Source organism: Megalobrama amblycephala, linkage group LG15 (genome assembly GCF_018812025.1).
Source record: "Megalobrama amblycephala isolate DHTTF-2021 linkage group LG15, ASM1881202v1, whole genome shotgun sequence".
Lineage (NCBI taxonomy): Eukaryota > Metazoa > Chordata > Actinopteri > Cypriniformes > Xenocyprididae > Megalobrama > Megalobrama amblycephala.
Genome location: NC_063058.1, coordinates 5,223,144 through 5,237,320, shown reverse-complemented (window position 1 = coordinate 5,237,320; position 14,177 = coordinate 5,223,144). Strand labels below are relative to the sequence as shown.

The 14,177-nt window shown below is 35.2% G+C and overlaps 1 protein-coding gene across 1 annotated transcript; it reads left to right on the top strand.

The window, feature by feature from the left end:
- Positions 1–387: 387 nt before the first annotated feature.
- On the top strand, positions 388–5,092 carry LOC125246573 (gastrula zinc finger protein XlCGF8.2DB-like). Its single transcript, XM_048157531.1, has 2 exons — positions 388–735; positions 2,917–5,092. Exons 1-2 carry the CDS (start codon positions 657–659, stop codon positions 3,804–3,806), a joined length of 969 nt encoding a protein of 322 aa, XP_048013488.1. The 5' UTR covers positions 388–656; the 3' UTR covers positions 3,807–5,092.
- The last annotated feature ends 9,085 nt before the right edge of the window (positions 5,093–14,177 follow it).

The window sequence follows — 14,177 nt, the reverse complement described above, 5'->3', positions numbered from 1 at the left end:
TTGCTGGAGTGAAGGCTATTGCTTAACTTTATAATTTTATAATCTCGGTGCTAAAATGTGGTAAAATTCATAAACCAACACCTTTGTCAATGACATACTGTAATGTAACTTTTAACAAGATTCACTTGTTTAAAACACCGTACTTATATAAAAATTAACTATATAACCATTAATTCGCTATAAACATCCATGTAAACACAACTCTATGGAAATTAATTATTTATTATCCTAATCCTCACTAAGGCTGTTGGTGCAGCTCGAATTCCACGCGAGTCTTATTTCTAATAATTATTCTTATTGCAAATCGTTTTAAATTTAAAAGGGAAAAACGGCGCACCTTAGGCTACTCGTGCGAAGGAAGTATATTTCCCCTCCTCTCGCCGCTTCACACTCCAGTCCAGTGGGTGGCGGTAAGGCACCATATGTTTGTTTGACAACCACCATTACACCACAGAGGAAGGTTAGTTGGTTTTTCCTCTGGTGTTTTGTCGTGGTACTGGCTTAATACAAACGGTGAGAAATGTACTTTTAGTATATAGAAAGATACAAATTTTGAATCAGGTCAGTACTCTCGATCTCAAAGACGGTAGTAAGTTTTCAAACAAGCAGGAATATCTGGAGGAGTATCAACTGAACTGAGATCTGCTGCTGTGAAGATGGTGTTTGTTAAAGAGGAGAGTGAGGAGGACATGAGTGAACCAGAACCCTGGAGAATAAAACACGAGGAACAAGGAGGTTGGTGTCTATTCTTCATTCAGATTAAATGACTGTTGTGCAACATTAAGCTAACAAATCTTTAGACACATAGATAGATTAGAAATATTGTATAGAATGGAATAAATGAGGCTAGATAATATAGATAGATCTTATCTCTCTGACCAAAAGCGTCTAAGTTCTTTCTGCTGTTCTAAAATTAAACCAAGTTAACGACATGCTGGCGCATTCGTCCCCAGTGTTCTGAAATATTCGGTGTCTGAGATTTTCGGTGACACTGGGCGGAGCTTACATTAATATTCACGAGTTTCCTGTTTTGTGTTAAAGCGCCACTGAACATTTTAGTGCAAAAACTAGTATGGGCTACAACTGTTTTGATTTAATTTTCTTTTAGTTTGCTTGATAAGATAACTTGTATAAATGCATCTGTGGTGGCATAATAAAAGTTTCAGTTGTGATTATTTTGTCATTGCCCATTGCTTTCTCAGTTGATAACCTGCATAACTTAACCAGACATTATTATTTTTAAAACATATTTATTGAAATTTAGGTTCATGTTTATGTTTTTGACATGCATGAATTAATGCATGTAAACCTTCTTTATCTTTTTCTGCAAAACACACAATGCTCTACATGAATAGAAACATGATGAGACAGTGATATTAGCTTCCCTGCAGCATTTCAATAAGGTTTTGGTTTAATTCTACAAGCTTTTCCACAACAATTAAAGGTGTAATATGTAATATTTTTGCAGTAAAATATCCAAAAACCACTAGGCCAGTGTTACATATTTTGTTCACTTGAGTACTTACAATATCCCAAATGTTTGTAAATTGTTAGAAAATTGCAATTTTATCCAAGGCTCCGGGACATGTGAGGAGTCGCCTGTCAATTGCGTCATACCTGTGTTACCCTCGCTTTCCGGTTTTATTTTGTAGAAACCATGGAAACACCAAAGATGCTTTAATATATTACATATTTTAATAGGCAAGGGAACAACTGTTTTGATATATTTATAGACATATTTATAGGAAACAAATTGTTGTTATATAGCTCAACACGTTTAGCCTTATTGTTTAAATCAGAGTTCCTTTCACTGGAACTAAGGGGCCAAGCCCAACCCCTGAAAAACAACCCCACACCATAATCCCCCTCCACCAAACTTTACACTTGGCACAATGCAGTCAGGCAAGTACCGTTCTCCTGGCAACTGCCAAACCCAGACTCGTCCATTGGATTGCCAGACAGAGAAGCGTGATTCGTCACTCCAGAGAAGAGTCTCCACTGCTCTAGAGTCCAGTGACGGCATGCTTTACACCACTGCATCCAATGCTTTGCAATGCACTTGGTGATGTAAGGCTTGGATGCAGCTGCTCGGCCATGGAAACCCATTCCATGAAGCTCTCTACACACTGTTCATGAGCTAATCTGAAGGCCACATGAAGTTTGGATGTCTGTAGCTATTGACTCTGCAAAAAGTTGGCGACTTCTGCGCATTGTGCGCCTCAGCATGCGCTGACCCCGCTCTGTGATTTTACGTGGCTGAGTTGCTTTTGTTCCCAATTGCTTTCTCTTTATGATACCACTAACAGATGACCATGGAATATTTAGTAGTGAGGAAATTTCACGTATGGACTTATTGCACAGCCTATCACGGTACCACACTTGAATTCACTGAGCTCCTGAGAGCGACCCATTCTTTCACAAATGTTTGTAGAAGCAGTCTGCATGCCTAGGTGCTTGATTTTATACACCTGTGGCCATGGAAGTGATTGGAACACCTGAATTCAATGATTTGGAGGGTATCCCGATACTTTTGGCAATATAGTGTATATATTTACATCGTTGTGTAATCTACATCGTTGGGTAGATTACACAAATTCTTTTCAAAATACATCTAAAGGTACATTTACATAACAACACAAAGTTTTTACTTTGAGTTTTTGAAACGTTTTGCATACAGAAAACGTTGTGAAAATGATCCCCTTTACTGGCATGAATAATACAGCATTTTTAGTCATCTAGCCTGATCCGTGTGAGTGGGGATTTTATCAGCGTGTAAAAAATGTGAATGAAAAAAAATATGAATGGAAAAACCTGTTTCTGTTTTTAGTACATTGTTGTTGTTGTGTATCCTAATTTCCTTTTATTTTCCAAATGTTCTAATTAATTTTAATATTTTTTTTAATGTTTTCATTTTAGTCCTGATGAAAGTGAAAGAGGAAAGAGAAGATCTGAATGAAGTGGAGGAGAAACATCAGTATCACAAAGCTTGTGATGTCACCGCTGGAGAAAAACCATTGAATTCCTTCAAAACGGAAAACAGCAGCATTCAAATAACAGAAGTCAAAGGGCCTTTCATCTGCTCTCAGTGTGGAAACACTTTCAAACAGAAAAGAAGTCTTATGAATCACATGTTAATTCATAGTGGGAAAAAGCCTTTCACCTGTTCTCAGTGTGGAAACACTTTCAAACAGAAAAGAAGCCTTAACAATCACATGTTAGTTCATGCTGGAGTAAAGCCTTTCTCCTGCCCTCATTGTGGAAAGTGTTTTACACAGAAAAGACAACTTAATGAGCATTTGCCAATTCACACTTCAGAAAAGCCTTTCAAATGCTCTCAGTGTGGAAACTCTTTCACACGTAAAGAAAATCTTAAGAAACACATGTTGATTCATGCTGGAATAAAGCCTTTCATCTGTCCGCAGTGTGGTAAGGGTTTCACACAGAAACCACACCTTAATGATCATATGGTTACTCACACTTCAGAAAAGCCTTGTACCTGCCCTCAGTGTGGAAAGTCTTTCACTCGTAAAGGATACCTTAAGACTCACATGTTAATACATACTAGAAAAAAGCCTTTTATCTGCTCTCTGTGTGGAAACTCTTTCATATGTAAAGGAATCCTGAAGAAGCACATGTTAATTCATGCTGGAATAAAGCCTTTCACCTGCTCCCAGTGTGGAAAGAGTTTTACTCAGAGAAAACAACTTAATGAGCATGTGCTATTTCACAGTGAAACACTTGTTTTGCCATCATTACTGAAGAACCACCAGAACGTTCATAAAACTGAGAAGCCGTATGCTTTCTAGGAGATTTCTAAGGGTTGACTCTTTAAAAAGGCACCAGAACATAATACATGAGAGCATGAAAAACTCGTGTGCTTTGTAGGGATGGACATTGCTAAGGTTTTACTGCTGTTACTGATACTGCTCAGTCGATCTATTACTTTAACAGTATTCTTATTGGTTATTTTTGTTATATAAAAACAAAATCGAATCCTTAATTCTTAAATCGATAATAAATCGAAATATCTTCGATATTTTCTCTCTCTCTCAAAACTATAAAATATGTTCATTTGTTGTCATTTTGTGGCAATTTTCTGTTCACTATACATGACTTAATAAAAGAACTGTGAGAACTGTGAGATTTATGCTCAAATGTAACACATTCCTACACAAATAAATGTAATGCACAAAAAATATTCAAAACTTGAGATGTAGGCAATCCAGCAATGATTATGTCAGAGATCAAATTTGAATAAGGAATAACAAATTTATTAATTAAAAAATATAGAGGCAAACAAATTAAGTATTAATAAATTCTAGAGTATTGTATCTAACAGATGAAGATAATGAAATGAGAGGTAGGAGAGAAGAAGCAGAAGATGCTGAAGAGATGCGAGAAGCAAAAAGAGCAAAGAAAAATCAAAGAAAAGCTGAACTATCAAAGACACAGCCCATTTTATACCATAAGCATAGGAAAACTTGCATCCCACTCAAACTTATGTTTTGGTCAAATAAGAAAAGGTCAAACAGACTTATCCATTATGTCATAGTTGGTGTAACAGCTAGGTCAGAGTGACTGGTCAAATGTCAGAGATGTTTGGTGTTGTTTTGACACCCTTAAGGGAATTTTGCAGATCTTGCATTATCACATGCAAATGAAACAGACATATTTTTATACAAAGGTACAAGATCAAATGAGTAACTAATTCTGAAAACATCCACCATGTAGGCCCCACATGGGTTTGCCTGGATGAATTGATTAAATGAACGCTGAATCAGTGTTGGAATTAATTACCATAATTCAGTGATTAATTGAGTAATAATTGAGCATTGGTGATAAACCCCTTCTGCTAACAAGAAGAATCACTCAAGGAAAAAGGAACAACAAGAACAGAGAAAAAGAGGAGATGAGCAGAAACACAACTACAACTGACTTTCAGCCATAGCCTTAATCAACTGGATATTAGAAACACATAATCTGCTGCGAACTTAAGAGATTTAAAGTCTTCTTTTATTTACAGTTGATTTTAACACTATACAAGATTCTATTTAATTGTGCAAAAAAAAAAAAAAAAAAAAATGATGAAAATGAACAAACACAGCAGGGTTATGTTTAGTAGTAGCAAGGGAAGCAGTCACCCTCAAGAATCAGAATGATGAGGTAAGTAGAATCACAATGTGTCTCCTTTAAGGTTTTTAACTCAGATAAACTCACTTAACCATAAGTATGGCTCCATTCAATATTGGGTTTTATACCTTGGTTATTTAGAAGACCAACACATCTGGAATAATAATCCTTTTACTGAAAATTTGGTTTTGTTCAAAAGATACATTGATGATTGTTTTATGATTTATAAATGTTCTGGGTCCGTGTACGTTTTGATAGTTTGTTTTCCAATTTGAAATGAAATACGCAGAAACGAGAAAACGGTCGTTTCCCGTTTTTTCGTTTGTTAAAAAAAAAACGGAAAAACGAGATTTTGACTCGATTTTCGTTTTTTTCGGGTCACGGATAGAAAACGGAAACACGACTTCAAAACTCGTTGTCCACATGTGGGCGTTCATTACACGCCCCTTTCAGCCGATTGGTCAATCAAATCTGAGCCAGTGACGTCATCTTCAGTTCGTTCAACAAAATAATAGTCCTCTGCCGCTATATCAGTAGATGTCATAAATCGGCTTTCTTCTGTGCAACCTAACGCGTATTTCACAGAAATATGTTTGCACAGATAAAAAAAAGTTTAAAAAAACCTACAGTAAATTTAATTAAGTCTGTTTTTAAGCTGTTTTTAAAATGTAAATGCCTCTACATCTGTTACCAAGCGCATGACATTCTTTGGGCTACTACCACCGATCAATAGGCTATACATAATGACAGACTATTATATATTATAGATCAGTGGCTACTGCACTCATTTTTTTTTTCTTATTTTAATGTTTTGTTTACATTTTATACATTTAAATTCAATCATTTAGCAGACGCATACCTTGCAGTAGGCTATGCAGTCATATTAGAAAATAGGCTATCCACTAGGTGGCAACACCTAATAACGGTATCACCATCGGGGGGCTTTTTAGTTTTCCTTAGCTTATAAATGGCCATACAGATTTTATCTCTTAAATTAAACACTTTTATTAACACAGTGAACATTACTATTATATGTCACAGTTTACTTGCTATCCTCACTTTTTCTGTCTTTCCTTCGCTTTTGAATGAATTAGCTATAAATGGCCCTGAACATTTTACTTTCAATTTCGATTTAACGGCTATTGGCGATTCTGCGTCAATTGCTTTAGTGGACAACAGCAAAACAAAAACTCTCGTATATTAAACATAGAAGTTTTATTATCTTTGTAATTATTTTATTATCTTTTATCATCTTTGTAATTATTTTATTTTGTAAATATTCGTGGCTTAAACAGCGGGAAAATTTACTGTATGCAGTTCTGTGGATGTTTTGAAAAACTTAAACTAAACTAAAATTATTGTTGCCTTGTCAATATAATTTCTGTTTTTTCCCCCTGACTTTCAACTGACGCGATCATCGTTTCATTAACCGACAAGATTATATTAAATTAGAATTAAACGAAATTTGATAAATGTCTGTGAATCATTAAAAAATTCCAGGGGTTTAGTTTTAGCCTACATGAACAAATAGCAGAATAAACAACAGAACATGAGGATTCATCATCATCACGCACCTGCTGCGCTTCTGTGAACGGAGAACAAAGGATTCAATTATATAAAAGGAATACATAGCCTATGTCTATGCGCGAAATTTATTTCACTTAAGTAATTAATATTACCAAAATGAAAGGGGAAAAAATGCGACAATATGAGTGTCGGTTCATTTTTGAGAAGTTCACAGAAAGGAAACCAAGACGGCAGAAAATTTCTTTGTTTATTTTACGAGCAATGTTTTGTTTGTGAGTGTACAAAATAATAGGCCTATTTAACCCTTCACAGATTCGAATGGTGTTACATATATTTGACCATAAATGGCTAAGTATTAAGTTGTTTCCGCTTTTATAAGAAAATTCAAGAGAACGCGTCGGCGCCTCACGCACACACAACATCAGTTTTAGTAACTTGACACCACAGCCTGTTAACTGTCAAAATATGTACATTCAACCAAATATATAAAAAGTTATAGACCTACTGCTCATTTTAAGTAGTCTGTGTAGGCTACAATAAAAGCGTTTAAATAATAAATATAGTTTAGCCTCCAAATCGTGAATATTGAAACATTTGGATTTGTGTCAAATTAGAGAGGTAGTTATAACGCCGGTTTCTGTTTCAGTTCAGCTTTAAATTAATTCGTTTTGGCTTAACATTTATATATTATTTTTGTCATAACTAAAATACCTATGTAGCTGTAATTTTGATCTTTAATGTTTGATCTTTACATATTCCCTCAATCTTTTAACCAAAGGGTTATTAACATTTCAGCAGGCAATTAGGCTATATAAAATAAATAAATAGAGATGAGCGATTGTTCGTTTTTCAAAATTGCTATTTATTTATTGTGATTTATTCTATTTATTCAAAATAGAATAAAATAAAACCTGTAGTTTTTTTTTTTTTTTTTTTAATCTGTGCTTTTCATCCGCTCCTCTGTGTGGGTAGTTTCACTATGCATATTAAACTACAAACCGCATTACAACAATCTGTGTGCTGATTAACATTTCTGAAATAAATATTTCTGTGAAATACGCGTTAGGTTGCACAGAAGAAAGCCGATTTATGACATACTGATATAGCGGCAGAGGACTGTTATTTTGTTGAACGAACTGAAGATGACGTCACTGGCTCAGATTTGATTGACCAATCGGCTGAAAGGGGCGTGTAATGACCGCCCACATGTGGAAAACGAGTTTTGAAGTCGTGTTTCCATTTTCTATCCGTGACCCGAAAAAACGAAAATCGAGTCAAAATCTCGTTTTTCCGTTTTTTTTAACAAACGAAAAAAACGGGAAACGACCGTTTTCTCGTTTCTGCGTATTTCATTTCAAATTGGAAAACAAACTATCAAAACGTACACGGACCGTTCTGCCAGTGACTTTGAAATGTTTGCCTTGTATATGAATTGCCTTAGACCATTCATTAAGTTTACTTATCATGTGGATAAGAATACTAGGATACTACCATTTCTGTTGTTAATAGCCAACTAGTCTCTGAAAAGAAACAGCTAAAAATAGCCTTTCCCAGGTTAAAAAGGAACACTTCCGTAATGTAACTAAAGTGCTCTATTTTCGGGCACAAATTTTGTATTTACTAAAAAATCTTCTTAAAGGCAGGGTAGGTAAGAAATTTTGTTCCAAATTTGTTTAAACTTTCTATATATATACATGCATAATTAAAATGTAAGAACTCTGGTAAAAAGAGTATAAAAATCGAGTGACTCTAGACCGTTTAATCTGTATTAAACACAGCTCATTATTTCCATCCGGGACGAAACATAGGATTGGCTTAGGCGGCTGTCACTCTCTCGCAACCATGGCAACCACCTTTTGCCACACATGACCTGCCCACTTGCGCGCGCACGTTTGATTTGGGGAATCCAAGAGGCACGGATCCTAGGAATACCAAAACAATGGCAGAGAAACAGCAAGCTAAATTCACAGTATCGGCCTATGCAGTTAGTGAAGGCAAACCAGGCAAAAAAAGGAAGACAGTAACAGTACAAGAAAAGGCAATGAACAAAAAGTCTTTGGATAAACAAAGAAATAAAACGCGAGTTAATATCGGCGTGGCTTTCCAGCGATGGCGAGAACTGAGGGAACTCAAGGGGCTGAAAAGTGACTCCTTGATGGCTTTATTTCTGCTGGACAGGTAAATCTTTCTTTTTGTATTTTGATCATACATATTTTTTTGTTTATTTTTTCATGAAGCATGTGTCATTAGCACACGTAGCTGCGTAATATAGCTAACATAACATTACTTAGCGAGCCGTAGTAGAGACGATAAATAATGATAGCTATAGTGTTGAATTGTGCATAATTTTACCCTCTGTCTAAGTCTTTTACCATGTTCACCTGCAAGTTTACCTGCACGTTTTTTTCGCCTTTGTTTTGTTTTTATATTCTCTACCTATGTTTACTGATGTCTTTATCTTGTATCTGTGTGTGTCGTACACACTTTGTTGTATGTGTGTGTTATTATTTTGTGTCTGCAATGCAGTTGTGAGTTGATATTTGAGTGTATGTTACTCTGTTGATCTGTAGAACAACGTATATGTTATGAATCTTACACGAAATTCATCTTCATCACAGTGTAAATGATGGTAATGGAAAACGTGTATCATGCAACCTGTTTTTAGCTTTGCCTTATAGATAACTAGCTCGTTAGCGAATCAAAAAATATATATTTTAAACTTTACCAATATCAATATGCTAGCTTGATAGTGAGTACTAAAATACATCTTGTTTGTTTATCTTCATAATTTTAAAGTTATTTTTATTACATGTGATTCTGACATGATGTCACTACATGCACTGTGCTCCTTCCTCTCCGCTCGTCTCAGGTAAATAATGCGTCTTCCAGCTCAGTGGTCGGAGTCACACGTTCATGCGTTTTGGGGGCGTGGCTTTGGAAGGAGCCCAGAAGGGAGGGGGTGGAGTGAATGGAAATAATGAGCTGTCTTTAAAACAGTCGTGAGAGGTCTACAGACACTCGATTTTTATACTTTCTTTTTCAGAGTACTTACATTTTAATTATGTATTGATATATAAATAAAGTTTAAACAAATTTTGAAAAAAAGTTTTTTATACATTTTTTTGCCTACCCTGCCTTTAAGTACTTCTGAAGATAATCTTAAGAATATCTAAGTGTACTCAACTGTGCTATTTTGAGACACCATGTATATGAAATGAAATGTGCTTTTAACATACTATCTCTGTATTTAAAAATGTTAAATGGTAATTTTTTTCTTGTTTCAGCACATACAGTGTCTTTTTTGATGCTGAAAACTATATCACCTGATCATCTTCGTTTCTGGCTTTCTTTGCAACAAATTATGTGTTTTGGTAAACACTGTTACAAAGACCACAAACATATAAAGCCAAGGGTCAAACTGCCTAACAAAATGACACTGATCACCATAATGACGATGTCAAACTAAACATTTTCAATAAAACATCAACATCTAAAATTAGTTTCATTGCAGCTTCAAAGCGCTCTACGCAATCCCAGATGAGAAATAAGTGTCTTGTCTAGAGAAACCATCGCTAATTTTCTAAAAGAAAATTAAAATTTTATACATTTTAACCATAACGGCTCATCTTGAACTAGCTCTCTTCTTCTTCTTCTCTGGCAGTTGTAGATGCTGCTAAGTGTATTACTGCCCTCCACAGGTCAAAGTTTGAACTAACTGGTCAAATACAATATGTTAGTGCAAGTATATAACAACTAGTTCAAACTTTGACCTGTGGAGGGCAGTAATACACTTAGCAGTGTCTACACTGCCAGAATTCTAATAGAGAAGAAGAAGAGAGCTAGTTCAAGATGAGCATTTATGGTTAAAATGTATATCAATTTTTAATTTTTTTTTTTAGAAAATGAGTGGTTTCTCTAGATAAGACCCTTATTTCTCGTCTGGGATTGTGTAGAACGCTTTGAAGCTGCAGTGAAACTGTAATTTTGACCTTCAACCGTTTGGAGGCCATTAAAGTCCACTATAAGGAGAAAAACTATATTTAAATTTAAGTTTGCCCTGTCATGCCACAGACACAGTGCCAAAATGGTATTTACTGTTTAAATTTTAAAAATAAAATTGACAGAATTTGAAAGCTGAGACTTTGTATTTATATCAGAAGTAACAAAGCACAAAGCTTACTGTGATTTATTGGATGGGATGCGCTACAAAGCTTTGCTTATTCATCGACTAAAAATAGCAAAGATTGAATGATTGATCCTTGGGATTTAAGAATTGATATTGGTTCTTCAAATTGAGAATGATTGAAATTAAGAAAACTATATTTTTATCACAGCCCTATAGTTAAATAGTATCAACATGTGTTTAACAGGATTACATTTCTCAGGGCTGTCTAGTGTTACTAAATCTTTACAATAGACCATTTATAGAAAACATAAACTAAATATAATTTGGATTTTCTTTGGGTGTCCATCTACACCCAAATCCCATGACTTCAATACTCCACCTCTCATCTTAAGTCTGTCAGTGTTCTATTGAAACAGTTCAACAGAGTTCAGCACATACTGAGTCATAATATAAATACAATGCACAGGTGTCTGTATCATCTTTTACTATGACCAATAAAAATGATGTGATACTATGAAAAGTATCATCTGCTGAAATCAATAAAAATATTTTGAACAAGTTACAGACGAGTTGATAAAACAAGACAAAGCTCTAAGGAAAGATTGAATCAATTGAGTTTTGTTGTGTTTTAGTTCTTATGAAAGGTCTCCAAGCAGTGTCTGCAGATCTACAACATGAGTCCGGTTCTCCGACCCTGGATGAAGATGTGGAAATGCTGATGGAAAATGTGGAAAGCAACAGGAGAGAAATGCGGGAGGTCAGGTTTTGAATATCTTACAGGAGACATTAAACCTGCTTCACTGCAGAAGATTTATTGACACCTTCCTCATCTGCTAACAAAGTATAAGAAGAAGAGTATTATACTATATTGTGGGCAAAAGCTACTCTGAAGCAAATCTCTTGTACTTGTGGCACCACCTATTTGTCTAAGCGAAATCTCTGAGTATCAATTTTCATAACGGTCAAACAACTTTCTTTCATTTTAAATTTTCACATACTGTTTCCCACTTTTATTGTCAATGTTTGTCCTATCTTCACCAAAATTGAAATTAAATGCTGCTTGCAGCTACTTTTACTATTCAGATCTGTGCATTTTGAAATGTTTGTATCAGTGTATTCTGAGGCCTGATGAGCAAAATTTGATTATATTTTGCCCAAAACCTTTATTATATTACCCTTATTAAACTCCAATAGGCTATCATGTTTGTAGTCAAAGGGGTTTTGCTTTTGAGCATTATGGTACATCATACAGTGAATTTGAAGAGTTCAGATGCAAAACCCTCTAAATCCATCAGACTTCTTTTCTTTAAAATGAGCATTTTTTACCAGGCTTTTACGATCAAGTTCAGGAGTTTCATTTTAAAGGTAATGATAAGGTTATTAGCTAGTGAATAAAATAACTTTTTTTCAAAAATGTCACTCTAGACAATTTATTGGTTTTTAACAAGTTAGATTTTCTTTTGCGTCAAAATCAGCTAAATCCACTTGTGCTTTTTTTTTTGCAAAAACCTCTAAATCCACCTATTTGGGACAAGACATGGTAAATAGTTGAAAAATCACTAAAGATGCAACTAAAAACCCTGAAAAAGATGAGAGCACTTATCACTTAAAAACTAAACAGTAGACAAACCTCTTTACACAGGGATCTAACACATCTCTTCTAGTCAGCCTCCACTTTTTGCCTCCTCCGTTTATATGGCACAGCTTCTATATGAGACAGAAGAATAGCATCTTGTTTGACTTTGTCTTTGGCGAAATAGAGCTGTTGTTTGATGTATAATAAATCAGATTCCTTCAAAGTAACGGCGCTGCACGAAGAACTGTTATGAGTGCATGATACAATTGCGACCAAGCCATTTCCACTGTAGGCTATTTTGCCTTATGACAGGCGGAGTTTTGAGGTAAATAACGTTTTCTTCTGCCATTCAATATTAGTAGGACAGGCTGATCCATTTCATCGTACGCCATCTTTTATTTTAAAAATCTCAATCTGAATCTGACTCTAAAAAAATCTCCTCAGCGCGCTGCTATATTGAAACCGCTCGGAATCATATGATTCGATTCGTGCCTTCTGATTGGTTCTCGGAATATAGCGGCTTTTGCTGCCAAAGGGAAGTGGCGTCTAGAGGCTTTTGCCAACAAACCGATATTTCTGAATGGGCTGACGCTGCGATTTAGAGGATTTGAAGCACGTGATTTGTTGAACGTGTACTACGTGCTGTAAGCATTCGTTCAATGTCATTATCTCATTTTTGACATAGATGGCGTTTAGCGGCTTTTGCATCTGAACTCTTCATTTGTTCAGAAAGAGGTGATGGATGAAAGAGGTGATGAATAGATTCAGTAGAATCAATGATTCACAATAATTTTAAAGATATATTTTTGCCCTTTTTGGCTTTAATTGATTGGACAGTTTGAAGTGAGACAGGACACATTTGGAAAAAGAAGGGAACACAGTTAATTCCCCGGTGTTAAATTTAGGAAGCGCTCTGTGTTCATATAGGAACCAAAGTGACACAGAAGCAGTGTTAGAGTTAACTTAAATGATTGATTGAGTGATGATTGTTTGATTATTAAAGACACCTGATGATAATAAGCAGAATCACTAAAGGAAAGCCGAACACGGAAAGAAAAAAACACAGAAACAAAGGAAAGCCAAAACAACAACTGACTTCCAGTCACAGCCTTAGAAGAAATCAACTGAAAAGACATTAAATCTCTCTTATTACTAACCTTTATTTCTGTCATTCATCTACAGTTCTTTTTGAGAAACCATTATGGTGATCAGTGTTTCATTTAGTTGGCAATTGACTTGGTTTTTTATGTGTGTGTCTTTCTAACAGTTTAGGGTAAGTTTACACGACAACAATATGGTTAAAACTGAGAAGATTTTCCTTTGAGTTTTCCACGTACAGACGACACAGTTGTCAAAATGATCCCCATTCATACGACGCTGTAAAAATGACTAAAAACGCTGTATTCTGCTGGTAGGCCATTAGATGGAGATGAAACACTATAGACTGAACATGTAATGAGCATGTGCATGACGTCATCGTTTTTGTTGTTTTCAAACGTGTGTGTTCTCAGACCACCGTTGTCGAGTAAATGAACAGCCAAAATGCATAAAAAGTTTTCCATTTTTAGTTGAAAATGGTGTCATGTACGTAAACAGCCCCTAATACATAATTGGTTGCAAAGGAAGCCATAAACAAAGATGATCAGATGACATTTTAATCATCCTAAAGAAAAATGAATGATTAATCTCATAACTGACCAAAAGTAGCTATTTGATATTTACAAAATTTTACCAGCATTATTTTGCTGGCACAGATCAGACTTTCTGAACTTTGATTTTTAAATGCATTGTGGGAGGTTTTTTTTTTTTTTTTTTTTT